Here is a 24,508-nt window from a genome sequence, read left to right on the forward strand (position 1 = left end):
ATACTTTGGAAAAGCAAATCCTTGTTTCAATATTTCCTTGATAGGACCCTGCAAGCTCAATTTTTATAGGAGCAAATACTAAAAAATATTTTTTACATTCACATCTGGGGAAGTGTAAGAGCAAATACTGGTTGCATATATGACATGAAGGGATCTGTTTGATTTTGCAAGTGTTTCCACTTTTCACTCTTTAGTGAGAAGTAAATTGTACTAAGTGTCGTATGTATTTGTGTGTGTGTTTTGAAGGGACTATGGCTTGTTGGAGGTGAGCTGTGGAACTTTGTTATCTGGTTTCTTTCTCATGGAGGAAGCTGAGGACAGTGAGGAAAGGAGGAAAAAGCACATATATGATATAGGATAGGCCATAATCTTTTTCCCAGTAGAGGAGGGAGTTTGTGACATAGCAGGAAATTAGAAAATGTGCTCTCTCTCTCTCTCTCTCTCTCTCTGTGTGTGTGTGTGTGTGTGTGTGTGTAAAGAGAAAGAGAAAAAACATAATGTTTTTTGGTTTAGTTTTGATAACTTTCTTATGTGCATCTTTCACATGTGGTATGTTCATGCTTCCCTTATTATTATTATTATTATTATTATTATTATTATTATTATTATTATTATTATTTTGGATTACAGCACCCATCATTAGCCACTTTGGGTCCCTCTGTTGGGAGAAAGGTGGGATATAACAGAATAAAATTAATAATAATAATAATAATCATCATCATCCCTCACCATTGGCTGTGGAAGTTATGGCTCATGCAAGTACACTCCAACTACATTTACAAGTTCACACATTCCTCACCCCTGTTTTAGGCAGAAAATTGCAGTATTAAACAAAATGGTAACCATTCGGCTAAAACCAATTAAGAAAATGCCAGAATTCATTATCAAACCTCTTGATCAGAATTCTCAGGGTTTTTGTTGTTGTTGTTGTTGCAAATGCCAATTACATTTGGTTTTTTCTTTTCTTAATATTTATTCCTCTTTTGATTCAGTGGGTCAAATGGAAAATATTTCACCTGGACAAATAATTGATGAGCCAATTCATCCTGTGAATATTCCAAGGAAAGAAAAAGACTTCCAGGGAATGCTAGAGTATAAGAAAGAGGATGAGCCAAAACTCATCAAGAACCTTATTTTAGGTGAGAATCCTTTCTGTGTTCAAAACGCGTTGTATGGTGATTTTTGCAATCACATGTTTTTGTTTCAATTATGCCCAATTTTTCTAATGTCTATGGGAAAAAAGCAGATCCACATATGCTTAATTCTTGATAGCAATTGTATGCCATATCCCCCTGTTCGTTTTTGCATAAGGAACCATAATATTGAAATCAAATACACAGCTTTGCATGGTAAAAAAATGACTGTCAATTAGAGAGCCGAAGTTTTATCAGACTGTGTGGTGAGATTTATGTGAATTCATATCTACTTATGTTTTCTTTTTTAGACCTGAAACCACGTGGAGTGGCAGTCAACTTAATCCCAGGATTGCCAGCATATATTTTGTTCATGTGTGTCCGCCATGCAGACTATCTTAATGATGATCAAAAAGTGAGGTCCTTGCTGACTTCTACAATAAATGGCATCAAGAAAATTTTAAAGGTTGGCTTGTTTTTAGTTATAATGTCAAAATGGAACTTTAGTAAAAGTAGTTTTTATACTAAAGCATGGAATTTGCATTAGAGAAATACTGAAGTATTTGTTTTCAGCTTAGAGATAATATAGTACCTCTATATAACATTGTTTTTAAAAGAATTTTGATTCTGATTTCTAACTAAGGACATATAGACTGTTCTTTTTAATGCAGATTTCATCTTGCTTGGATTTATTGGTTTCTTTCAGTCTCTCCCAGAATGAGACATACTTCAGTTGCTGCTTGACTTGCAGCTTGAGCTATTGAAGTTAGAATTCTGGATATGTACATGAATTTTGTTTACATCACATGCAGTGAAAAAGCCATACATGAGATACTGTTTCAATTGGAAAACACAGTCAACATTAAGACAGCACACGTAGATTAGCAGGCTTCTCTTTCATAATGGCTGATGTTTCTGCAATGGATAGGGATTGGAGACATTCCAAACCAATGCATAAGAAGAACTTCCTTGTGTAAGCAGTATCTATGGTAATCCAGAGTTTAAATACTGTGCATTTCAAAAATGGCCTCAGGTAGAGCAGACAGAGTATTTCCATGCTGTTGTCAGAGGAAGTGTCAGTTGGGTACAGGTACAGAGTGCTCTGTTTCTGCAAAGATAATAGTTCTGGTGTGGGCTTTTGGAGGAGATGTGTTGTTTGTTAGCAAAGGATTTCTAGAATGTTAGTTTGCTGGAAGGGTTTATCTAATCACCTTGGTTTGACAGTGTGCCTTTGTAAAAGGAAGTCTAGCAACCCTCACATTTTTTTCAAGAGAACTTCATAACAGGGAAAGAGACCTCACAGTTCCATTAAGTTATACCTTGTGAGTGTGGAAAAGGAGCAGATGCCTCTTTTCATGGGTCAGATTTTCTTCTGGTAAGCAGTCTTCCTCAACCTGGTACCCTTCATGTGTGCTGGGCTGTAGCTTCCATCACCTCCGTCCTAAATGCCTGATTGGAGATGAGGAGAAACACAGGCAGAATAGATTGTTGGGGGCTGCTCTCAAGAGCGAGGATAAAAGGAGGAGGAACCAGTGATTTTGGAGGAGTGTGTCAAAGGCTGCTGAGGCAGGAGGTTGTTTCAGAACTGCCAGGAGGTGCAGTTAGAATTAAGAGATTCAATATGTACGGGATTCAGACTTCCAGACCAGGAGAAGAATTTTAGATGGGACAGGAGAAATCCATAATTAGAGTACGTTAGTATTCAGAGGAATTTACAGCTAGGAAGGCTGAGAAATACAGTGGGCCATTGTTATCCGCTGAGGTTTGGTTCAAGGGCCCCCCATGGATAACAAAATCCGTGGATGTTCTAGTCCTATTAAATACAATGGAAAAGGAAAATGGTGTCTCATATAAAATGGAAAATCAAGGTTTGCTACTTGGAATTTATACTTTTAAAAAAATATTTTCAAGCCGTAGATGCTTGAATCCGCAGATAAAAAATCAGCGGATAAGGAAAGCCAACTGTATTAGGAACTGCCCGAGGAGTGGATTTATAAAAGGTAGCTAAGCTGAGGAAACTAAACTGTGTGTATTGTTAATATAACAAATAACCTGAGAAGTTAACAGCTAAGGAAGCTGGGTATAGGTTTTGTGTGAACCAAGACAGGAAATCAATGTACATAGAGTCAAGCAAGAGAAAGCAGTAAATTTGTAACAACTGAAGTAATTGAAGTAAGCTTGAGAACCATCCACTAAGAAACATACAGTATTAAGTTCTGAAGGTAAATAAAATTGTTTTCTTTGTGTTTAACAAGGAGTTGCCTGAAGTGTTTTTATAGATAACATCAAATATGCTACCAAGTATACTAAAATTCTACTAAAAATAACAAGAACATTTATTAATAAAGACACTTCAGGTAGCATAGAAAATGTGGAATTATTTGTTATTAGGTTTTCTTCAAACGTCTTTTAATACACAACTGTATTTGATATATTTGCTTTCAGAAAAGAGGTGATGACTTTGAAACAGTTTCCTTCTGGCTGTCTAACACGTGCCGATTTTTGCACTGTTTGAAGCAATATAGCGGTGAAGAGGCAAGTTTTACTGTTTCAGTTTATACTTTTTTCCCTTTGCTTTTTCTGTGTATAATGTTTTTAAAGATTTTAATGTAATAATGTAGGGGTGCATGTCAGTGTCACACACCTCAATAAAAACCTTTCAGAGGAAAAGTTCCAATAGAAGGTCAGATGAAAGCAAAAGATGGGTGAAATTGGAAACAAGGTAGTCTGGACTTGCAAAGCAAGAGAGTACTGAAATTAAGCTGAGGTCTGCATCCAGTCCTCAGAGTGTAGGTTTCCCAGCCTTGCCCTATTATGGATATGTACCTCTTTAAGATAAAAACACTTTGGTTTTTAAGTTGCCAAGCGAATATTTTTTAGTATCAGAGTTGTCGCTTCCTTTGAGTTGGCAGTTTGTGGATAACCAACAAAGAGTTAATCTCATGAGTGTTTTAAAAGGTAGTTTATATTTCTTTAAAACATATTTTAAGGGTCTGGAAACTATGCCTTATGAGGAGGAGAGACTTAGGGAGCTAAGTATGTTTAGCCTGCAGAAGAGATGTTTAAGAGGTGATATGATAGCCCTGTTTAGGATTTTAAAAGGGTGTCATATTGAGGATGGAGCAAGCTTGTTTTCTGCTGCTCCAGAGAATAGGACCCGAAACAATGAATGCAAGCTACAGGCAAAGAGATTCCACCTCAACATTAGGAAAAGCTTTCTGACAGTAAGAGCTGTTTGACAGTGGAAGATACTCCCTCAGAGTGTGGTATGGTAGAGTCTCCTTCTTTGGAGGTCTTTAAGCAGAGACTGGATGTCCATCTGTCGGGGTGTGTGTGTTAATTGTGAGTTCCTGCATGGCAGGGGGTTGGACTGGGTGGCCCTTGTGGTCTCTTCCAACTCTGTGATTCTATGATTCTATGATTCTCTGATATTGCCTATTGTGTTAGTAAGGTATGGAAATATGTGAATACAAAAATCAGTGTGCACTGTTAACTTCTACAAATTCAGGGCTTCATGAAACACAACACTTCTCGTCAGAATGAACACTGCCTCACTAATTTTGATCTTGCTGAATACCGACAAGTACTGAGTGACTTGGCCATTCAGATCTATCAGCAGCTTGTAAGAGTGTTGGAGAACATTCTTCAGCCAATGATTGGTAAGGCAAAATGGTGAATAATAAAAGACAAAAACTGTGGTTTCCTTCTTAAATTTATCTTGTTCTAATTAACTGTATATCTATATCTATCCATCCATCTGTCTTATCTATTGCACCATCACTATGCATGGTAATTTACATGAAAAAGGGGGGGGGGAGGAAAGTTCCATACCCTTAGGCTTACAGTCTAAAGACACAGCACACAAGGAAAGGGGATGGAAGTGGAGGATGGGGTTATGTCCAACATATAATGCCTCTTCTGAAGGCCAGGACAGTGGCAGTTGGGATGGAGGGAGGGCCATTCATCTGCTTCTGGGTCTAGGCATAGAGGAACTGTGACTGCCTCTTCTCTCCCTTTGAGGTCAGAGCAGTGGCAGTTGGGATGGAGGGAAGGACCTTGTCAAATTCAAACTAATTAAATTGATTCCTTTTGGTCTTTCTGCATTTTTTGTTCAGTTTCAGGGATGTTGGAACATGAAACTATTCAAGGGGTCTCGGGTGTAAAACCAACTGGCCTCAGAAAGAGAACCTCTAGCATTGCTGATGAAGGAACATACACACTAGACTCTATCATTCGGCAATTGAATACCTTCCACTCAATCATGTGTCAACATGGAATGGATCCAGAGCTGATCAAGCAGGTGGTCAAACAGATGTTCTACATAATTGGGGCTGTGACCCTCAATAACCTTCTCTTGCGAAAAGACATGTGCTCCTGGAGCAAAGGGATGCAGATAAGGTGAGGCAATCCTCAGCAGTATTTTCAGTCCTCTGAGGTATGGTAAGATAATGAAGTCTTCCTGAAGGAGGTGATGGTTTTAAGGTGGGGTGGGCAATTGCAGAAGGCCCAGCCACCTCTGGTTTTCAGAAATATGTATTTTTAATATTAAATGCTATACGTTGGCCTTGGAACCTACTTAGATAGTAGATTGTGGCACTTGAAGGCTTTTATCAGCAAAAAATTAGTCTGAGGATTCTGGGGTTTCCAAGGGTACAAATCATCTTTGGGGAGACTACACTTTGCCTACCCCTGTTTTTAAAGTATACTTGGGTCTTTACTCTTATTAGAAGGAATTGTTTTGGACTGCTTACATACTTGACAAACTGGAAGTTCTCAATTGTTATTTCACAGTTGTGAAATATCTGTGAAACTTTGCATACCACATATGCTCACAGTCACATATTACTCAGTTTCCTTCATTCCCCTTCCCTGTTTCTCTTATCTGTGAGTAAAGACCTGCAGAGATTCAGCACATTGTCTAGGACTCAGAGGTTCCCACACTGTGTTCTGAGGAACCCATTGGAGTCTGCGTGCACTTCCCAGGTGCTCCGTGACTGCTTCAGGAAAATGAAAGAAAGAAAAATTGAAGAAAAATAAAATATAAGAATATATTCTTATATATACTCCTAAACACCATTAACTTGTAAGACATAGGGTCGGCCTCTTAGGGGCTCCACCATAGAAATAAGGGCTCCATGAGTCAAAAAGATTGGGGACCCCTGATCTAGGTAATCAAAGATGGTCATATGCACAGTGGGGAAGTGGCACATACATGATTCTGATGTTCTCTGCCTTATGTAGACAGTTGTTAGTTTGGTGAGGGTATGAATCGCTCTTAAAAGATTTCTAGTATTCAGAAAACCTTACAATCTGGACAAATATTACTTTTAAAAACCAAGGTCTTTAGGTTATCGTGGCAATCACACATTTCTTCTTTTCTTGGTTGCTAAAAAAGTAGAGGAGGGGATGTTCAACTGATTAGAAAGGGCTTTCTTCATCATTCGTCAAGCATCTAACTGGATTTATTTCTGGATTTGGAGGTGGTAGAAGATCATGAGTGGGAAAGGTGATTTTAGGGCAGAAAAAAATCAGTGAAGGGTTACTATCCTGATGCCTCTTTCACTATCCCAGCATTACCCTTACAAAGTAAAGTCAAAATGTTCTTTTAATTTTAAGGTTTTAACATGAAAGGGATTTCTTTGTGGGTGTACTAGGAAACAAATTTTGCTGTAAGCATGGATTCTGGTATTAGTTGCTGACTTAGGATTTATAGATGAAAAAAACCTATATGCTTGGCTACCTTGTGAGCTTGCTGTGGAGCGTATGGTAGTATTAGCTACCTGTCAGGTTTGCTGTGGAACATATTATTAAGTTGTTTTGTTGCTTTAAGTCTAACAGAGTAATTTAGAGACTGTAATTTTACAAACTGGAAGTTGTGCAGGTTGGGTCCTGTGCTTGATTTCTAATAGATGCAGGATGAAAATAAAAACTTCTGGTCTCATATCAAAAGAGCTTTTAAAGTCCAAATCAAGATACAGTAGCTTGCCGGGGGTGGGTGGGTGTCCCCTCTTAAATACTACATGGACGAGAAGTATTCTGCTTTCTACAGGCATTATACATAAGTACTTAACAGTTACACTGGAACCAAGCAGCTATTTCAGTAGTCAGAAAAGATTGTGTAAAGGAGAATAACTGAGCAAGAAATAATTAGGAAAAAGTTTTTCTAATAGCTGGGGGAAAAATCCTTATAGTTGTATATGTGTTTCAATATATTAAACTTCCAGGTACAATGTAAGTCAGCTTGAAGAATGGCTTCGTGACAAAAACCTGATGACTAGTGGTGCTAAGGAAACTCTGGAGCCCCTCATCCAGGCGGCACAGTTGTTGCAGGTGAAAAAGAAAACAGATGAAGATGCAGAGGCCATTTGCTGTATGTGCAATGCCTTAACTACTGCACAGGTAACCTTAGAGTTTCTTACATTTTTCTCTGACTTAATTGAAAATACCCACAAGCATAATGGGCTGTGTGTCAGTTTGCCATTTTGCACATATTGTTGAATTGTGTCATTAAAAAAAAATATTGGCTGTATCCAGTATTGGACTTTTGTTTGTAAAACTTGAGAGTTTGGGATGGCACAATCTCCCTTCTGGACTGCAACTCCCTCCCCTCCTCAAAAAACATCCTGCTCCCAGAGTTTGGGTAATACAGTGGGCCCTTGCTTTACGCCGAGGATCTGTTCTGGAACCCCTCTGCGCTTAAAGCAAAAAATCTGTAAGCCTGAGCCTCATTATATCCGTATGGCGCAGGCTCACTGTATTCCAGAACATATGTTGTGTGGGCAAAAGTGAAGCATCATGTTAGAATTAGGTATCCAAAGTATTGAATATAAAATGAATATAAAAACAAAATTATGAAAAGAGAATAGACTCCATAAAATAACATGCAAAATGCTGATTTCTGCATGGATAGCTTTAAAAATAAATAAATATTGGTCTTGGATTTATGATTTGTGTAAGGCTCAGCTAGTAACATTGTGTTCACAGGCTGCATGTAGCTTGCAAGGACCTGTGCCCCCTCCTCTTTTTTAATAACCTAAAAATATCATCTGGGTTTGTGAGGGATGCTGGGGCAATTGTACCTCATCATAAGACTTGCTGAGCTATTAGGACCTCCTGGTGCACCACGTAAATGGTACATCGCTTAAAGAAGTATATATTCTAATACTGAAAGTCAGAGGTTGTGATGAAAAGTTGCTTAAAATGTTGTTTGCAGTACTGCTGGAATAAATAGGAAATACCAATTAATCTGCAAGAGAAAGAAAGAAATTAACAAATCTGTTTTTCTTACAGATTGTTAAAGTTTTGAACTTATATACTCCAGTTAATGAGTTTGAAGAAAGAGTGTCTGTGTCCTTCATCCGCACGATACAGGTAAAATAGCCCAAATTCCTATCCCTTCTTATATATGCAATCTGTCAAAGAAATCTCGTGATAATCACATATTTGTGTGTGAGAGAGAGAAATATAGAGAAACAGACATACAAGACTGTGATTGGAGAGGAATGATGGTGATTACAGTGGTACTTTTATTTCTCTTCCTGTTCTGGACTGTTATCTTTACTAACAAAGGATCTTTGAAATTATGGGATAAATAAAGAGGGCTTATTTATTGCAAAAGCTTGTGTATATGTGTGTGTGTGTGTGTGTGTGTGTGTAATGCCTGTAAGACTAAAAATTATTGGTTTGTTTTATAATATTTTTTGGTTCTTCAAAAAATATTTTGACAGTCATGGATGGATGGAGAAGTATTGCATATATCTGTTTAAATGTAAGATACTAATGAACACCTTCTTACTTTTGCAGATGCGTATGAGAGACCGGAAAGATTCTCCTCAGCTGCTGATGGATGCTAAGCATATTTTCCCTGTTACTTTCCCATTTAACCCCTCATCTCTTGCATTAGAAACCATCCAGATTCCAGCAAGTTTGGGTCTAGGATTCATCACTCGCGTCTGAATTATGGATACACTTAGCTGTTGATCACGTGTTTTCAGCCTGTAAATGAACTTACAGAAAAGCCATGGGGATGGGATGGGGTGAAGAAAATAGGGGAAGAAGGCTTCTGAAAATATTGTAGATACCCTAAAATGCATTGTAGAAAGCTGGAATGCTGCATAGCTCTCACAGCTGAAGGCTGATGGAAGCATATATGTTTGTACAAATTCAGTATTCTCATGCTGAGGCCTATGTAACATTTTAACACTTAGACATTTTCCAGTACAGATCTTTCCCCTCACCTCTCCTATTGTTCACCTGCTGTCTGTTTGAATTCAGAACTGAATAGACAGTCTGTGTTTAATAAAGTGAGAAGCATGCACACTCCTTCCTTCTGAGATCAAAATTGAACAAAAGGAAACAATAATGATCTATTCTGTAATTAGTGAGGAGAGAGAAACCATCATCATTATCCTTGGTGTCACCTAAGGAATGGTTTTCCCAGTGTACCAAGGCTGAGGGTCACTTCACACATTCCAGATTCAAAGTGTACACATTATGTTTGAAGTGGCCATTTGAAGAGGCCATTAGCAGATCTCTGCGACATGTACAATTGGTGGAAAAAATGCAGCCAGATGCTTCCAATGTGATGTGTACACTCTATCCATAATGCATTTTTCACTCTCATTCTGATAGTGAAGCAAAAGCGTGAGGGGACATCTCAGCTCTTTATAACACATTTCATTGTAATTAAATCATATGTATTCCACTGATAGACCAGGACCCAATAGGACACAGGAGGTAATGTAAGATGTGTAATCAATGTAAAATCAGTGAAGAATTTAAATATCTAAGGATATCATCTTTATACATTAGAGACTGGAAGGTATAATGTAAATGGTTGGTACAGGACACAATCCAAAGCCCCATTAAAATGAATAGTTACACAATGGTAGACACAGTCTTGGGAAATTCCAGTCATTTCAAGGGGGCTTGCACAGTAGACATTCATGATCCATCACAACCAAGGAGCAGATAATCTGTCAAACAGCTTTTTTGTTTATGTCAGTGTGGCATAAATGATGAAGTATCAAAAAGTCTTTTGGCTTATTATATGGTACGATGTAGCTGTTCATTAGTTAGTATTGTTTCAAAGCATATCAAAGTGCTGCTGTGTACTGTGTTCTTTTAAACGTAAAATAATAATTGTTAGGTAAGAAAACTACAAGATTTCAAAACAAAATATAACTTTAATTGTCCAGGTTTTTTTTAACAGGACTTACACAAGAGTCAGGAAATATCACTAGTGATAGGAAATGGTAACTGAGCACAAATAACAAACTGGAAGCTGTATAATAATGGTTCAGATTAAGTTAACTAAGTATTCAAGATTCAGCGAACAAAACCCAATCATATTATATTTTACTATTTATTTATCATTTTTGTGTATGTTAATTTTTCACAGTCATTTTTGTTGTCAGTTTTGTAATGGCAGTGTTTATGTTTTAATATTATTCATTTGGGAATTGTTTGGGATGGGAGAGGTACATTTCACACTTTTGAGGAATCCCAAAGGCCTCATTAAAGGAAAAAAAATATTTCAACCTTCATCTCCTAGGTACCTTATGACTTTGCTGCACATACATTATTAGAATGCTAGACCAACCTCTGATTTGGATGCACTTAAAAAAATTAATACTCTGCTTCTCTTTACTATGGGACTATTTCAATGGAGACATTAAGAACAAGGATGCTGCTTAAGATTTTTGCCAGAATCGCCCACATTTTGGATACTTGTTCAGATTTGCCTCAGTGAGAAGCTGACATTTTAAGATGTCTGATATGCCTTGCTCAATGTTTTCTGGGCCTGACATATACATATGAGGAAACTACATATTTGGAAATTGCCGTGTGCAATATTTTAATGTATTATAGCAATTATAATGTATATTTATTTTAAAACATATCTATATGCTATAATGGCATATTGTTAAAAGTTCTGATACTGAATATCATTTCTCTGCACATCCTTAGAACAATGTTGTCAGTTGAGAAGACGAGTAAGTTTCAAACAAGTTGTATATGAGAGTGATGTGCATCTGGTATATTATATGGTCAGTGACAAACTAAGTAAAGTAAGCATCTCTTAAGAGCTGATTTGGGCTCTCTTCTCTCCCTCTATTTTGTTTTGAGTTTTTGTTGTTGTCTGCAGAGAGATGTATGCTCTTCCACTGGAGGTTATTTTAGAAAACGTTCAGGTACTTTCACTCAGACATGGTCTTCTAAACAACTTTCATTATTTATGTTAAATGAAAATGTCTTTACTTGAATCTATTTATTTTACATATGGCATCCAAGTTTACAAAAATGACTCTTAATATGGTGTGTTTCTTCTAGACCTACTTTTAAACTGCTCTTTCAAAAAATATAATGTCTGGTTGTGGCCAAGTCGACTCTGGGGCAAACCAAACAGACAGAAGTTACTGCCTCAGAGAAAACTGTAAATTGGTCTCAGATTATTACACTGTTTTTTAAAACTAGGATGGGGTACCCTTAATATCCAAACATTGACTGGATTCCTACTGTATTATGTCGGAACTGTAAAAACACTGATTTAAAGTAGCAGCACTTTTTAAAAGTTAGAAACCTGGCTAAAACAGGGAGTCTCCAATATCTTCCTACTGATCCTCTGAATTAACTGGAAGTCTGCCCTTCATAATGATGGAACAATTTTATCTTTAAAAATAGTTACTCCAGAAGTGAAAAATGTTTATATGTTTTTATTTTTTCATTTTGTTTACCTGTAAAGAAAAAAGGCCTTACTGTACCTTGTTTACTTACGAGAGTGGTAGATGATAATAGGCATTATCCTTATATTCAGGCATCTGACTAATACTTTGTGTCACATTAAAATTGTATGCTGCTTCACATGTTTTAAAGGAAGATATTTCTAAGTTTGGTATTTTGTAATTCATCAACTACATATTTGATTGTATGCTGCTTCACATGTTTTAAAGAAAGATCTTTCTAAGTTTAACTAGTGTTTTGCAATTTATCAGATACTTCACAAAACAGTATTTACATGCACTTTTCATGAGTTAATGTTTTTAGTGTTGGTACACATATAAAACATTTTTAATTTTTTCCGGGTTAGAGTACTTAAAACTTTTAGTTTTACCTCCTCCCCCTTCTTTAAAGCAAAGGTATGCTCTTTTAATGTGGAAATGTCATTGTTTCTGATGTTAACTTGACCTGGAATCGTCTCTCTAGTGCTGGAAAAAATGCTTACCAGAGCCCTTCTGAAATGTAGAAACCTGAAGTATTGCACAAATATTACCTCATTAGATGTCAGATCTTTTTTTGTTTTCCTTCAACGATAAGTTCACCAGTTTTGTAAATGTAGTCCTCCTGTCTCCAGATTTTACCAAAATCCTTCTCAATTTTCAATCTGGGTGGAACTTGAAAAATAAAGATTTTTGTTTAATTAAATATTAGATGATCATGTATGCAATCTTGTGCACAATTGTAAAGCCCTAACAAAGTAAGTGGGACGCATTTCCATATAGGTGTGGACCATAGTGCACTCCTAGCTTTCACAGGTATGAAAAACCATACATAGAACACATCTTCCTCATTCTGGAGATTCTCATTTGTGTATGGAATAGCTGCTGTGTCTATACTCCCCTGACTTCCATAGAATCCTACCAGGCACATGAAATGGTAATACTGTATAGATGGGTGGAGTGGATCTGTATATCTCCTTCCATAGTATATGGTCTTGGCAGTGCATGCAGAAGCAGTCACACTGACAATGCGCTGCCGGTACATAGCCTGTCCTGTCGGCAGGAGGATGTCTGTGTAATAGATTCTGGCACTCAGCAGAATTTTAAGAAGGATAATCTCTGGTTTGGGGAAATTATGCAGATTTAGATCTTGATTCCAATAAAGGAAGCATGGCCAAATGACCCTCCAGGTCTTGTTGGAGTTGGAGTCCTATCAGAACTAGCCAGCGGAGAGGAATGCTGAGGGTTGCAACCCAACAATATCCGAAGGGCTATACTTCACTTGTCCTGGCTGTAAACCCTTTCTCTAAGTCTGTGTGGAAGTGCATCTTTTTCCTCATTCCGTTTGATCCATATCTCAAAGACACCAGCATTTGAAGGCTGAAGGTCTGTTTGATTTAAGGTTTAAACTGGATGCATTTCAATATACCACATTAAAGCTCTTTGAAGATTACACTTGTAAATTTCTTACTGTTCTGAAAGAAAGGCTTTGACAATTGATTATTTCCACTTGATATCGCCACAGTGCTTAGATGGAAACCAAAGTGGTACCAGAATGACATAAGATCAGAATTGTCATTGTGTCTGACATTGTACTTAGTAAAAATGTATGCTTCATAAATGCTGTATCCTAGCTATCACTGAGATGTCTAAATAAAAACAACAACAACTGTTAAGTGGTTTGCCTGGTTTTTGTCTCCTATATGAACAGATCATTCCTGAACTGATTAATGGGTTTAACTTAACCACACAATACTAAGTATGATCAGGAGGGCTTTAAACTGAGTTATGTGGGGAAAGGAGATGGTATTCTTGAGAGTAGGAGTTCTTCGGTGCTGGAGGTAACCTATATGTTACACAGAGAAAATGCAAAGCCAGGCATGGTCAGGCACACATTCCAGACTCTGATTTTGGTAACCTTAAGGCAATTTTGGGGGTGATTATTTGGTCAGGAATAGTAAAAGAGAAGGGAGTTGTTAAAAGTGAAATATTGAAGGCACAATTTCAGACAGTTCCAATGAGGAGGGGAAATGGAAAGTGTTTAGGATGGATGTCTAACGAAGTTTCAGCAGAGATGAGATTTAAAAGGGACATTGACAAGAAATGAAAAAGAGGGGGAATCAACAAAGAGGAATGCAAACAAATAGCAAGAGGAAGTCAGAAAAGCTAAAGCGCAAACAAACAGCGCAAACAAACCCAGGTTTGCTAGAGAGGTTAAAAACAATAAAGGGCTTTTTTGTTATGTCTGTAGCAAAAGGAAGAACAAGGATATAGTATGGTAGTGTGGAGAAGAAATGCTAATGGTTTAGAGAAAAGGCAGAGCTGCCTTCTTTGCCTTGATCTGCCAAAAGGGAAATTGGCTTACCTTGGGGAAAATGGAGCAGAGGATACTGTAGGGGAAATGCAGCACAGAATGAACTAAAGTAGTAGTAAAGAGCTGTTTGACAGTTTGACAAGGAGTATGCTGCTTTGGGGTGGTCCTTGGAGGTTTTAAACAGAGGCTGGGTGGCTATCTTTTGGGGATGCTTTGGTTGTGAGTTCCTGCATGGCAGAATGGGGTTGGACTGGATGGCCTTTTTTGGGGTCTCTTCCATGATGATAATGATGATGATGATAATAACAATAATAAATCCTTCATTACCTATGACCACCTGAGGAAGATAATAACAACAACAAACTTTATTACAGCCATTTGGCCAGCACAATTACAAAATTCCAATTTAAGACATAGGGTATTAATAATAATAATCATCCCTTCCCCACCTATGACCACCTGAGGGTAATAATAATAATAATAATAACAACAACAATCCCCTTCCTTCCCCATCTCTGAAGAGGGTAATCCCTGCCCTTCCACGAGGCAAGAAGTCAAAGCAGGAGAAGGAGAGAACAAGGCCCAGCCCTGAGAGTAAACTTTCCAGCAGAGAGAGAGAGAGGGAAGGAAGGCGGGCAAAGGAGGGATTTGGGAGGAGGCTGAGCTGCTCCACCTTCCTCCTTCTCAGGACAGGAGAGGAGTGAGCAGCCAAGAAGAGGGCAGCCAAGCCGGGCAGCCAGGCTCCTGAGAGGCCCTCCTTCCTTTCTCCCCCAGCAGAGCCTTCCTCATGGCCCTGGACGACCTCTACACCCAGGTAAAGGGCAAGAGGAAGAAGAAGAAGGGGCTGCTACCTAGGCTGGGGCTGCAAAATGCATCCACACTGGGGAAATAACCCGGTTTGGCCCCGCTTTTTTGACTCTTTTTTTTCCTGGCTCAAGGCTATGGAATCCTGGGAGTTGGAGCTGGCCTTCCTCTGAGGCTGAGAGAGTGTGACTTCTTCCCCCAGGCCCCTCTCAGTGGGTTTCATGGCGACCTTAAGGGGAATCTATCATAGGGGTTTCTGGGCAAGATTTCTTCAGAGGGGGATTTTTGTTTGTTTGTTTGCTTATTGTGCCATTGCCTTCCTCTGAGGCTGAGAGAGTGTGACTTGGCCAAAGTGGGAGTCAAACTCTGGGCATCTTCTTAGAACAATATACCACTCAATGCACTTTCTGTTCCTCCTATGTCCATTTCCGCTCCACAGATACCAGTCAAACCTGCCTGTTTTAATGTATTATTTTCTTAGCTCTGGTATGTTTCTGGTGTGCCTTCCAGACCTTTCCAACTTGGGCAACCCTAAAGTGCAGTTTCCTTGCAAGATTTCCTCAGCCCCGATGCCGAGAGAGAGTGCCTTGCCCATGGCCACTCAACGGCTGCGTCTGCACTGGAGCCAGATGCTGCCCTTTGTTTTGTTGTGTGCCTTCACATCATTTCCAATTTGTTGGCCTTATCATAGGACTTTCTTGGCAGCTTTCTTCAGGGAGGGTTTGCCATCGCCCTCCTCCGAAGCTGAGAGAGTGTGACTTGAAGCCACACAACAGCAACAACAATACGTAGCACACACATCGGACATATTGGTCCCAGTACTTGCCCAGTAAGGTAATATTTGCATTAGGGCTAAAGCTATAGCTATGGCAGGGGCAAAATGAGGGCAGTGTCCTCCCTCAATAAGACTTTTGCCTATGGAGACTATGCAGTTTATCACACGGAGGCAAATTGCTCAAATTCTGTGCAGAAACAGGATTTAAATATCCACAAAAACAACCAAAACCAAAAGCGGTTTGGTTTTCAGACAAGCTTGTGGAAAGGAGAAATAACACAACATTAACCTGAATGGAAAGTAGCCAAAACCCACTCCTTTTTACTTTCGGAAGTTGCTGAAAGTAAAAAGGAGCGGGTTTTGGCAACTTTCTGTTTGGGTTATGTTTGCATTATTTCTCTTTCACCCTGAATGTCATGCAAAAAACAACCTGCAAAACCAAAAGAGGGTTGTTTTCACTTTAAATGTAGTTTCTGCCTCCGTGTGATAAACTCCTAAGTGAAATAAAGAAGTTGGCAGCCTGAGCTTTCATAGGCTTCAGACTACTTCCTCAGGGGCATATAGCGGATCGATTCGGACCACACCACCACCATTCAGGAAATGGAGGTGCCTCCATTTTGATCTGGAACGGTGGCGAATGGGAACTTCAAATTGAAATGCCTTGGAGAGATTCTCTGCCTTAAAACCTAGTGGGAATGGTGAATTGGTTTTGAATTGATTCGAATTTGCACAGATGCGAATCTCTCCGTGCAAAAAAACCCCATAAGTGTGACTAACCCCTTAGTATACTAAATTTAGTCTAGGCATTTAATATAGGCATCTCAAGAAAAGAGGCAAGTAAAAAAGAAGTAAATGTGGCAATTGGGAGGCATCTAAATCAGCGTTTGTTACGGTTTCTTTGGTTGGACTGTGGTTTAAAACCATGTCACCTAGATTAAAAACAAAGCTGGGAAAAGTTTGGTGTTTCTGTTGTTCACATCAAAGCTCAGAAAGGAGTTTATCACATGAAGGAGATGGAAAGTTTATCCCATGAATATCCCGGTAAAATTGTGTAATTATGCGAAACGATTTCACACGACGTCACACAAAACCCGCCATTAAAGTGGTCACAAAGAAGCATTAACGCACATCTTTTTACTTTTGGGATTTCAGTAACAAGGCATTTCCAACGTCACTTTATTTGCACAATTGTGTGTGAAAATCATTCGCGCAATTACTCGCCATTTTTGTTTTATTTGCGGGATGCTTTAAATGCGCTTTAATCTCTCTTTAATGCCGAAATTAGCCCCAGCAACCAAAAATTCTTCGATTGGATTACAACTTCCAAGTGTTTTCAAAGGTGTGAAAAACAGAGCTAGGAAACATTTCAGTCTGTTTACTGCACAATTTGGAAACTGTAATTTCCAGCCAGATGTTTTTCCATTTGTTATACTTTGATGCTTCGTGGATCATACTTTAATATACTTTTGCCTGAAAGCTCAGGACTTGGGATGCTCCTGGTCTGACAATCCTTATTCCACATTGTTTTAAAATAAAATAAGTTGTTATGGATGACTTGCTGTCTGATAAGAGCAGTTATAGAGATCACATCTTATCAGATGACCTTTCAAAATCTTGATGGATCCTTTTCATTGGATACTTAAAGTACACTTGTCCTTCCACATTCGCTGGGGTTAGGGGCACAGGACCCCCATGAATGTGGAAAGACTGCAAATAACAAAAACGCTATGTTTTTACTTGCAAGAATACCTCTCTAGGAGTCTATAAGTCCTCCAGTGCAACTCTGTGGTCAACATTTACCAGACATTGACCATAGAGTTGCGCTGGAGGAGCTACAAATGCCTAGCGGAGTGTTCTCTCTGGGAATCTCGTCTAGGTCCTTCAGTGCGACTTTTGGTTAAAGTTGACCAGAGAATTGCTCTCGGGGACATAGATATTCATATTAATAAAATCCATGAATAATCAGAGTCAAAGCTGTAAATGTGGAAGGATGAGTTTCTTATATGAAATTCACACATTACATACGCTACTTACTGTGTGGAACTCCTGTATGTAATGTTTAGTTCAAATTCTGTTGTTGTTGTTGTTGTTGTTGTTGTTGTTGTTGTTGTTTTAAAGACTAAACATGTTTCCAGAACTTGGGGAGTACTAGTGAGGAAATGCCAGATGTCTTCATAGGAGTTTATCACACGGGAGGAATTTCCCTTAATTTCGAATGAAAAGAAATTGAGGCCAGAATGCATTCATGTGAATTCGCTAGTTCAGCGAATTTATGTGAATTCGAATTGCGTTCAAACTGACTTCCCATTGCCCGAAAATAGCTTGCCATTGCCCAAAATTGCATGTGATCACCTCTCACGTAATAACGTGAAAACCCATGATTGCGTTCGGACTGACTTCCCATTGCCTGAAATTGCATGTGGTAGTCTATCACGCAATAACGTTAAACCCCATGGTTGCATTCGGATTGCCATTGGATTATACTTCCAATTTCCCATGTCTGATAAGTTACCCTTTGCTTGTTTGCTTCCTCACAGCTCTGTGGTGTCTCCCAGTTTTTCTCAGAGGTGTTTGTGCAACTGCGCTGTCATGTGCCTGCGCTAGTCTACAGCTAGATATTATAGTGCTCATTTATATTTATTTCTATATTCCCTGAGTAGCTGAAGCAACTCTCCATTTTGGGGTGGGGAAAGGGGAGGATGAGTGTGACTCAATGCAAAAGTAAACTCCTTTGTGTTTACTTGTAAGGCAGGGTTCACTGATCTCTAGGTGGCTCATTACATTTACCAATGGAGGTACCTGGAATAATCTGTTTTTATGACTAGATCTGGTTAGAATAATATTTGGATTAAAACAGTATGCAACAAAATGTATATTAATACCTATGAACATACAGTGTACCTCTCCTTAAATTTATTGTCCCATCTACAGGAATCCTTTTGAGTGTTAATTTCTAAAGGGTTGGCCATGTTGATGTGTTGCAGCTAAAACAACAAAATACTGTGGTACCTTTAATAATAATAATAATAACAGATGAGTAGATTTATGATAGCATGAACTTATTTTTAATTATAATTTAAATTTTAAATAAATATTTTTTAAAATTACATCAATTATAAATAAATCATATTCATTAAATTAATTATATATGATCATTCAATAAATACATATAATCATACGATAAATACTCCAACACATCTAGAAAGCAATCCAGCTGGGTAAGGCTGCTTTAACCAAAAGAAAGAGAGAATCTTTCAGTTTCATTGGGAAGAGTGAAGAGACTGCCCTAATAGCAGATTTAGGGAATCAAGAAAGAGCGAAAGAAATTGTTTTTTGTCCAAATGTGGACAAAGTTGGAGAGTTCCTTATATGCCAAAATAACTTGGCTGGTTGTGGGTACTATGCACCTTGATTTGGGCAGGAAAATGTTTGGGGATGGCTTGCCTGAGATGTTAGAAAACATATCCGGGGGAGCAGTGTTGGCCATACAGCAAAGTACAACAACACCCAAAATCCACAAAACAGTGATACTGGGCCAAAATTGGGCCAAAACAAAGTGTACAAAATACATATTGCAAGCTTTTGAACCTTCACTAGCTTAGTTCAGGCTATGTGGCCATCCAGACCTTAAACTCTCCCCCCCCCTTTTTTTTTTTACTTCCCAGCATTTCAGATCCCATGAAAACATTTCAGTGGGGCATGATAGAATCATAGAGTCACAGAATATTAGAGCTGGAAGGGGCTGCAAGGGGAGAATACAGTTGTCTCTCCACATTTGCAGCGTTGACTTTTGCAGATTTGATTATTTGTGGTTTTGATTAATACTGCATATACTCATGTATAAGTCTAGAAATTTTGGTCAAAAAATTGACCTGAAAAAACTGAGTCAATTTATCCACAGGTCAAATTAAGTACTGTACTTTAACTCCTATTTTAAAAATGAACAGTCCCTGGTGAAAGACAAGAGGACAATTTGTCCTGGAAGCACAGACCCTCTAGGCTCTCATCCATCCAGCATTTAGGGTGAACACAAACAGATGAGTCTGCTGGAATTTTGTAAGTTTTTTGGCATAGTTTTCCTTTACTTCATCCTTTAGATCCTTTGTTACATGCCCCTATATTTTGCCCTCGATTTATCCATGGGTCATATCAAAATCCATAATTTTTGGCCCCAAAACCTGCTCTCCACTTATACATGAGGTCAATTTATAGTTGAGTATATATGGTATGTTCTCTAGGAATCTCTAGGTCCTCCAGCGCAACTCTGCCAGAAGTTGGCCATAGAGTTGTGCTGGAGAATGTATGAAGTTTCTAGAGAAGACACTTCTCTAGGCATTTGTAGGTCCCCCAGCATGATTCTGTGATCAACCTCTGGCAGATGTTGGCCATAGAGTTGCACCGGAGGACCTGGAGATTCCTAGAGAGGTGTCCTCTCGGGTAAAAAGAATAGTGGTTTTTTATTTGTGGTTTTTCCACATTCACAGGAGGGTGGGGGTCTTTCATCCCTTACCCCAATGAATGTGGAGGGACCACTGTAGTTACTCACTTCCATGTGCACAAGTCCCATTTTGGACAGTGCTTCATGATTCCTCACTTCCGTGGAGCAGAGTTCAATCCATTTCAGTCTTAGAGTGGATTGAACAGCAACATGCATGCCCAGCTAGCCTCTGCATTGGCTCCTGGCATGTGGCTGCTCCTCTCTGGGAAGGAGGTGGGCTGAGCAGCTGTGATCGGAGCAAGGGCAAAGGCTCTCTCTGTCTGTCTGGTCCTGTGCATTGGCATTCAATCCACTCCAGACATGAAGAAGCAAGAGAAAAGCCTTCCCTTCCGCTCCAGTTCTTCTGAGGGAAGGTTTAACAAGGTGTGATGGTTAATGGTTCAGTCTTCAGGTATTATTGATATAGTTGCTATTATTGTTGTTGTCGTGTGCCTTCAAGTCATTTCTGACTTATGGCAACTTAAGGCGAACCTATCATGGGATTTTCTTGGCAAGATTTCTTCAGGAGAGGTTTACCATTGTCTTCCCCCGAGGCTGAGAGAGTGTGACTTGCCCAAGATCACCCAGTGAGTTTCACGGCTGAGTGGGGAATCAAACCCTGGTTGCTAGAGGTCCAACACTCAAACCACTATGCCATGCTGGCTCTCATCATCATCATCGCCATCATCATCATCATTGTTTTAAATCTTGGGAGTCAGCAGCAATAAAATATGTTTAAAATGGGTCACTAGTAAAGAAAGGTTAAGAACCACTGAACTAGAATAGAATCCCATTCTTTCCCAGCTCAAACTTTTTTGCATTGTAAAGTCGAAGGCTTTCATGGCCGACATCCATAGCTTTTTTGTGGGTTTTTTGGGCTATGTGGCCATGTCCTAGAAGACATCAGGAAACGAAACACCAGGAATAAACTCTTCTAGAACATGGCCACATAGCCCGAAAAACCCACAAAAAAACTATATTTTTGCATTGTTTACTGCAGACATGCTGCTACAACTTAACAGTGAAAATCTATGTTTCTCCATTACCCCTTTGCCATCCTCCCCATGGTACTGGAACTGAAAACTTCCATCTAGATAGAGAATGAGGGAGAAAAGGTGGGCTGGACAGGTGTAAAAAGACTGTGAAAAGGAGCTTATCTGTCAGTGGCTTTGTTAATGGAGGCATGCCAATAACAACAACAAGAGCGGCAGCAACTTCAACAACAACAACAACAATAAATAATGTTTTGCCATTAGTTCAGCAGCTGGCACAATGAGCAACAAGGGCTTTTATGCAGTGGCAACTGAGTGAAAACATATTTCTTTGAATCATTTGTTTATGAAAGAATTGGCTGTGTGGGAACCAGTCAGTTGGTTATATAAATGTGATGGGAAGCTAGCCAGCATAATGTGGGCCTTGGTGGTTAGAAATAAGAGAAAGTAAATCTAGTTGGATAATATTTTGTAAAAGACACATTTCTTGTGCTATTAAGATATGTCTGAAGAAAATAATTGCATTAAAATTAATCAGCAAAACTCTGCAAGGCTTTAACATTAATCAACAAAACTCTATAAGACTCCTAAGGTCCTGTAGTGCTATTGAGCAGTTTATTTATTTGTTCATTTACTTTGTCTATATGTCGCCTTTCTCCTAGGCCAGGACTCAAGGCTGTTTTTGGTCTTTGTCCTTCAGTACAATGATCTTTGCAACAATTGTGTTCCAAATGTTTTATGAAAGAATGAGATTCAGTGACATCAGTTGCAAAGGTCTTAAAACGAATTAAGGGGCTGTTCACATGGGAAGGAGGAGGCACATATTCCCCCTGGGCTCACATCATCCTGTTTGGACAATGCAGGCCAAAACCCTGGGCCCAGAATAGGGCCAGATCCTGGCAGACTGGACATGGATCCAATGGATCTGGCCTGGTCCTGGGGTAAACAGACCATTATGTGGGTCAATTTGACCCCTAGTTTGCTAAACCCTGGGTGTTTAGATGCTTTGTGTGCTCCTTACCTGAATTTCTGCTAGTGAGCAGATCCCCATTACTACACCTGACTAGGAAAAAGGGCACCTGGCCTCACCCATGTGGCCAGGTGCCCCATTTTCATGTCAGGTGCAGTGACTGGGGTCTGCTCATTAGCAGAGATGCAGAGGAAGGTAAGGAGTGCAAGCTGGATGCAGGCTCCCAGGCCGGCTCAGGGGCAGGCATATAAACACCTTTCCATCCCTGTGCCAGCATGGGGGCTGACACAGGTTAGCATCTAGGCTTTCCTGGGCTGTCTGCTAAGGGCCTAAGGCAGTGATTGAATGAATGAATGAATGAATGAATGAATGAATGAATACAGTCATAATTTGTCCTTCTTGTTGCCTGCCCTGGGCTAGCATTGTACTCTCACATCTCTGTTATTCGTTGCATCATAGCAAAATATTTTTTCATAATGTACTTGCTCACACTCTTTCAGCACATTTGTGCTCTTAATATTTCTTCAATTCTATCTCCTCCACAATGTAAGAGTGGAGTTATGATTCAAATGACACATAAGGATGGTAGACACTTTAAAATCCAAGCCTAGACAGGTCAGATATAGAATGAGTTATTTGGGGGGGAGTAAATATAGGGAGACCTTACCACAAATATTTTATTTATTATTCTATAAGAAAAATATTCCATAAACCGTTTTCTTCGACATTTTCGGGAGGGGGGGAGTCTTTGAAAAAAAGGGAAAAACACTCCCTCCCCTGAATTTACTAGTTCAGAGTGTTTGTTTGTTTATTTATTTATTTATTTATTTATGGTATTAAATATTAAATTATTATTATTAATAATAATGGCACAATGATTTGAGAGTAAAATTATGTTCTGTGTGTTCTTGCACAGGTATATAAATGCTACATATCTAACTATATATTTATTAATAACAAATAATGCTGCTTGTTAAGGTGAATTGCTTTTTTTTCTGTTTTCATAGTATAACAGAGTCTGGATCCCTGATAGTGAAGAAGTTTGGCAGTCTGCTGAAATTACAGCAGACTATAAGGTTGGAGACCACATACTTCATCTACAACTAGAAGACGGCAGGGTAAGGGAAGAGCTGCATTTATTGAAAATACACTTGTACACATTTTGATATACTTGTACACACAGTAATGTAGTTTACGTTTCTCCATAGGCTGCCTTTTCCCTTGGCCTGTCCAATGAAACAAAGCAGGAGCAGCAGCACAGCTCCAACCTGGCAGCCAAGTAGTGTTGCCAACAAGCCTCAAAGATATTTCCCGGAATGTTTTACCAAAATTCCCGGAATTCCTCAATATTTCCTGGAATATTCAGTCAAAATCCCCAGAAAGAAATTAATTAAATTCCCTGGATGCTGGGGAATTCCCCGGAAATTGGCAACACTGCAGCCAAGACCTGGCAAAACTTAGGTCCTATATACACTGGCCTGAAAGGTTGGCTGGAGAGTGGAGTTGGGGCATTGCGTCCACATGATGCATGCGCCAACTCCATCCCCAGGGCACCATGATGCTGCACACTCCTCCACATGGTGCGCGGTGTCATGGTGCTCCTCTGGTGCTGCATCAGCACAACTCAGCACCAAAGAAGCACCGTAAAGCCATGGCGCTATGACTATGGCACCCTTTCCAGGGCGCAAAAAGGAGCCGCTTTTTTGCAGCTCCTTCTCACACCCTGGAAAGGCCAGATTGGGGGTGCGGCATGCAGTTGCTGCGGCCCCAATCTGGCTGAAAAAGGGTCCTAAATGTGAAAGCTTTTTATTCTGCTAGGTTTCTCCTGCATTCTTGTTGATATTATTCAATTAGACTTTGCTTTATATCCGTTGACTGCTTTTGCTATATCTCTTCTCACTTTATCATCAGAATAATAGCCTCACAATAATAATCCTCACTCTCCACTTTAACCTGATAATAATAACCAAATGAGGTAAGTCATACTAAAGAGAATGGCTAACTCAAGGTAACAGATTAATGGGAACCCGAATATGAATCTTGCAAGTCACAGTCCAGCACCATTTCTCATACCATGATGACAATTTTCTTTAACATTCTCATTGGTGAAAGTGACCTCACTAAACTTAGTTGTTTTACAAAGAACCATCAAGTAGAGAATGGCTCTGATGAAAGGCTTTATATCTTTCTTCAAAGATTACCATGCCAAGCAACTGGCTGTGATGTGGAAGCTCCAGTGTAGTGCAAAGAGATTTCTTTCCTGCATCAGGTTATTCTAAATTTCTCATTGAAGAGATCTGATTACCAAATCCACATTTAAACTGA

General features: G+C 39.2%; 2 protein-coding genes across 7 annotated transcripts in view; both read left to right on the top strand.

The window, feature by feature from the left end:
* Positions 1 to 13,527, top strand: part of MYO5A (myosin VA) — a 101,939-nt gene extending 88,412 nt beyond the window's left edge. For all 5 annotated transcript variants that reach the window (XM_042472446.1, XM_042472445.1, XM_042472444.1 and 2 more), the window contains 8 exons: positions 993 to 1,139; positions 1,445 to 1,599; positions 3,579 to 3,668; positions 4,642 to 4,792; positions 5,249 to 5,531; positions 7,358 to 7,532; positions 8,424 to 8,504; positions 8,937 to 13,527. In XM_042472446.1, the coding sequence (XP_042328380.1) occupies positions 993 to 1,139; positions 1,445 to 1,599; positions 3,579 to 3,668; positions 4,642 to 4,792; positions 5,249 to 5,531; positions 7,358 to 7,532; positions 8,424 to 8,504; positions 8,937 to 9,089 (1,235 nt within the window). In that variant the 3' untranslated portion in view covers positions 9,090 to 13,527. The remainder of the gene's footprint in view (positions 1 to 992; positions 1,140 to 1,444; positions 1,600 to 3,578; positions 3,669 to 4,641; positions 4,793 to 5,248; positions 5,532 to 7,357; positions 7,533 to 8,423; positions 8,505 to 8,936) is intronic.
* A 1,340-nt stretch (positions 13,528 to 14,867) lies between these two features.
* MYO5C (myosin VC) overlaps positions 14,868 to 24,508 on the top strand; it is a 60,310-nt gene continuing 50,669 nt past the window's right edge. For both annotated transcript variants that reach the window (XM_042477426.1, XM_042477427.1), the window contains exons 1-2: positions 14,868 to 14,979; positions 23,191 to 23,301. In XM_042477426.1, the coding sequence (XP_042333360.1) occupies positions 14,953 to 14,979; positions 23,191 to 23,301 (138 nt within the window). In that variant the 5' untranslated portion in view covers positions 14,868 to 14,952. The remainder of the gene's footprint in view (positions 14,980 to 23,190; positions 23,302 to 24,508) is intronic.

Source organism: Sceloporus undulatus, chromosome 6 (assembly GCF_019175285.1).
Source record: "Sceloporus undulatus isolate JIND9_A2432 ecotype Alabama chromosome 6, SceUnd_v1.1, whole genome shotgun sequence".
NCBI classification, from domain to species: Eukaryota; Metazoa; Chordata; class Lepidosauria; order Squamata; family Phrynosomatidae; genus Sceloporus; species Sceloporus undulatus.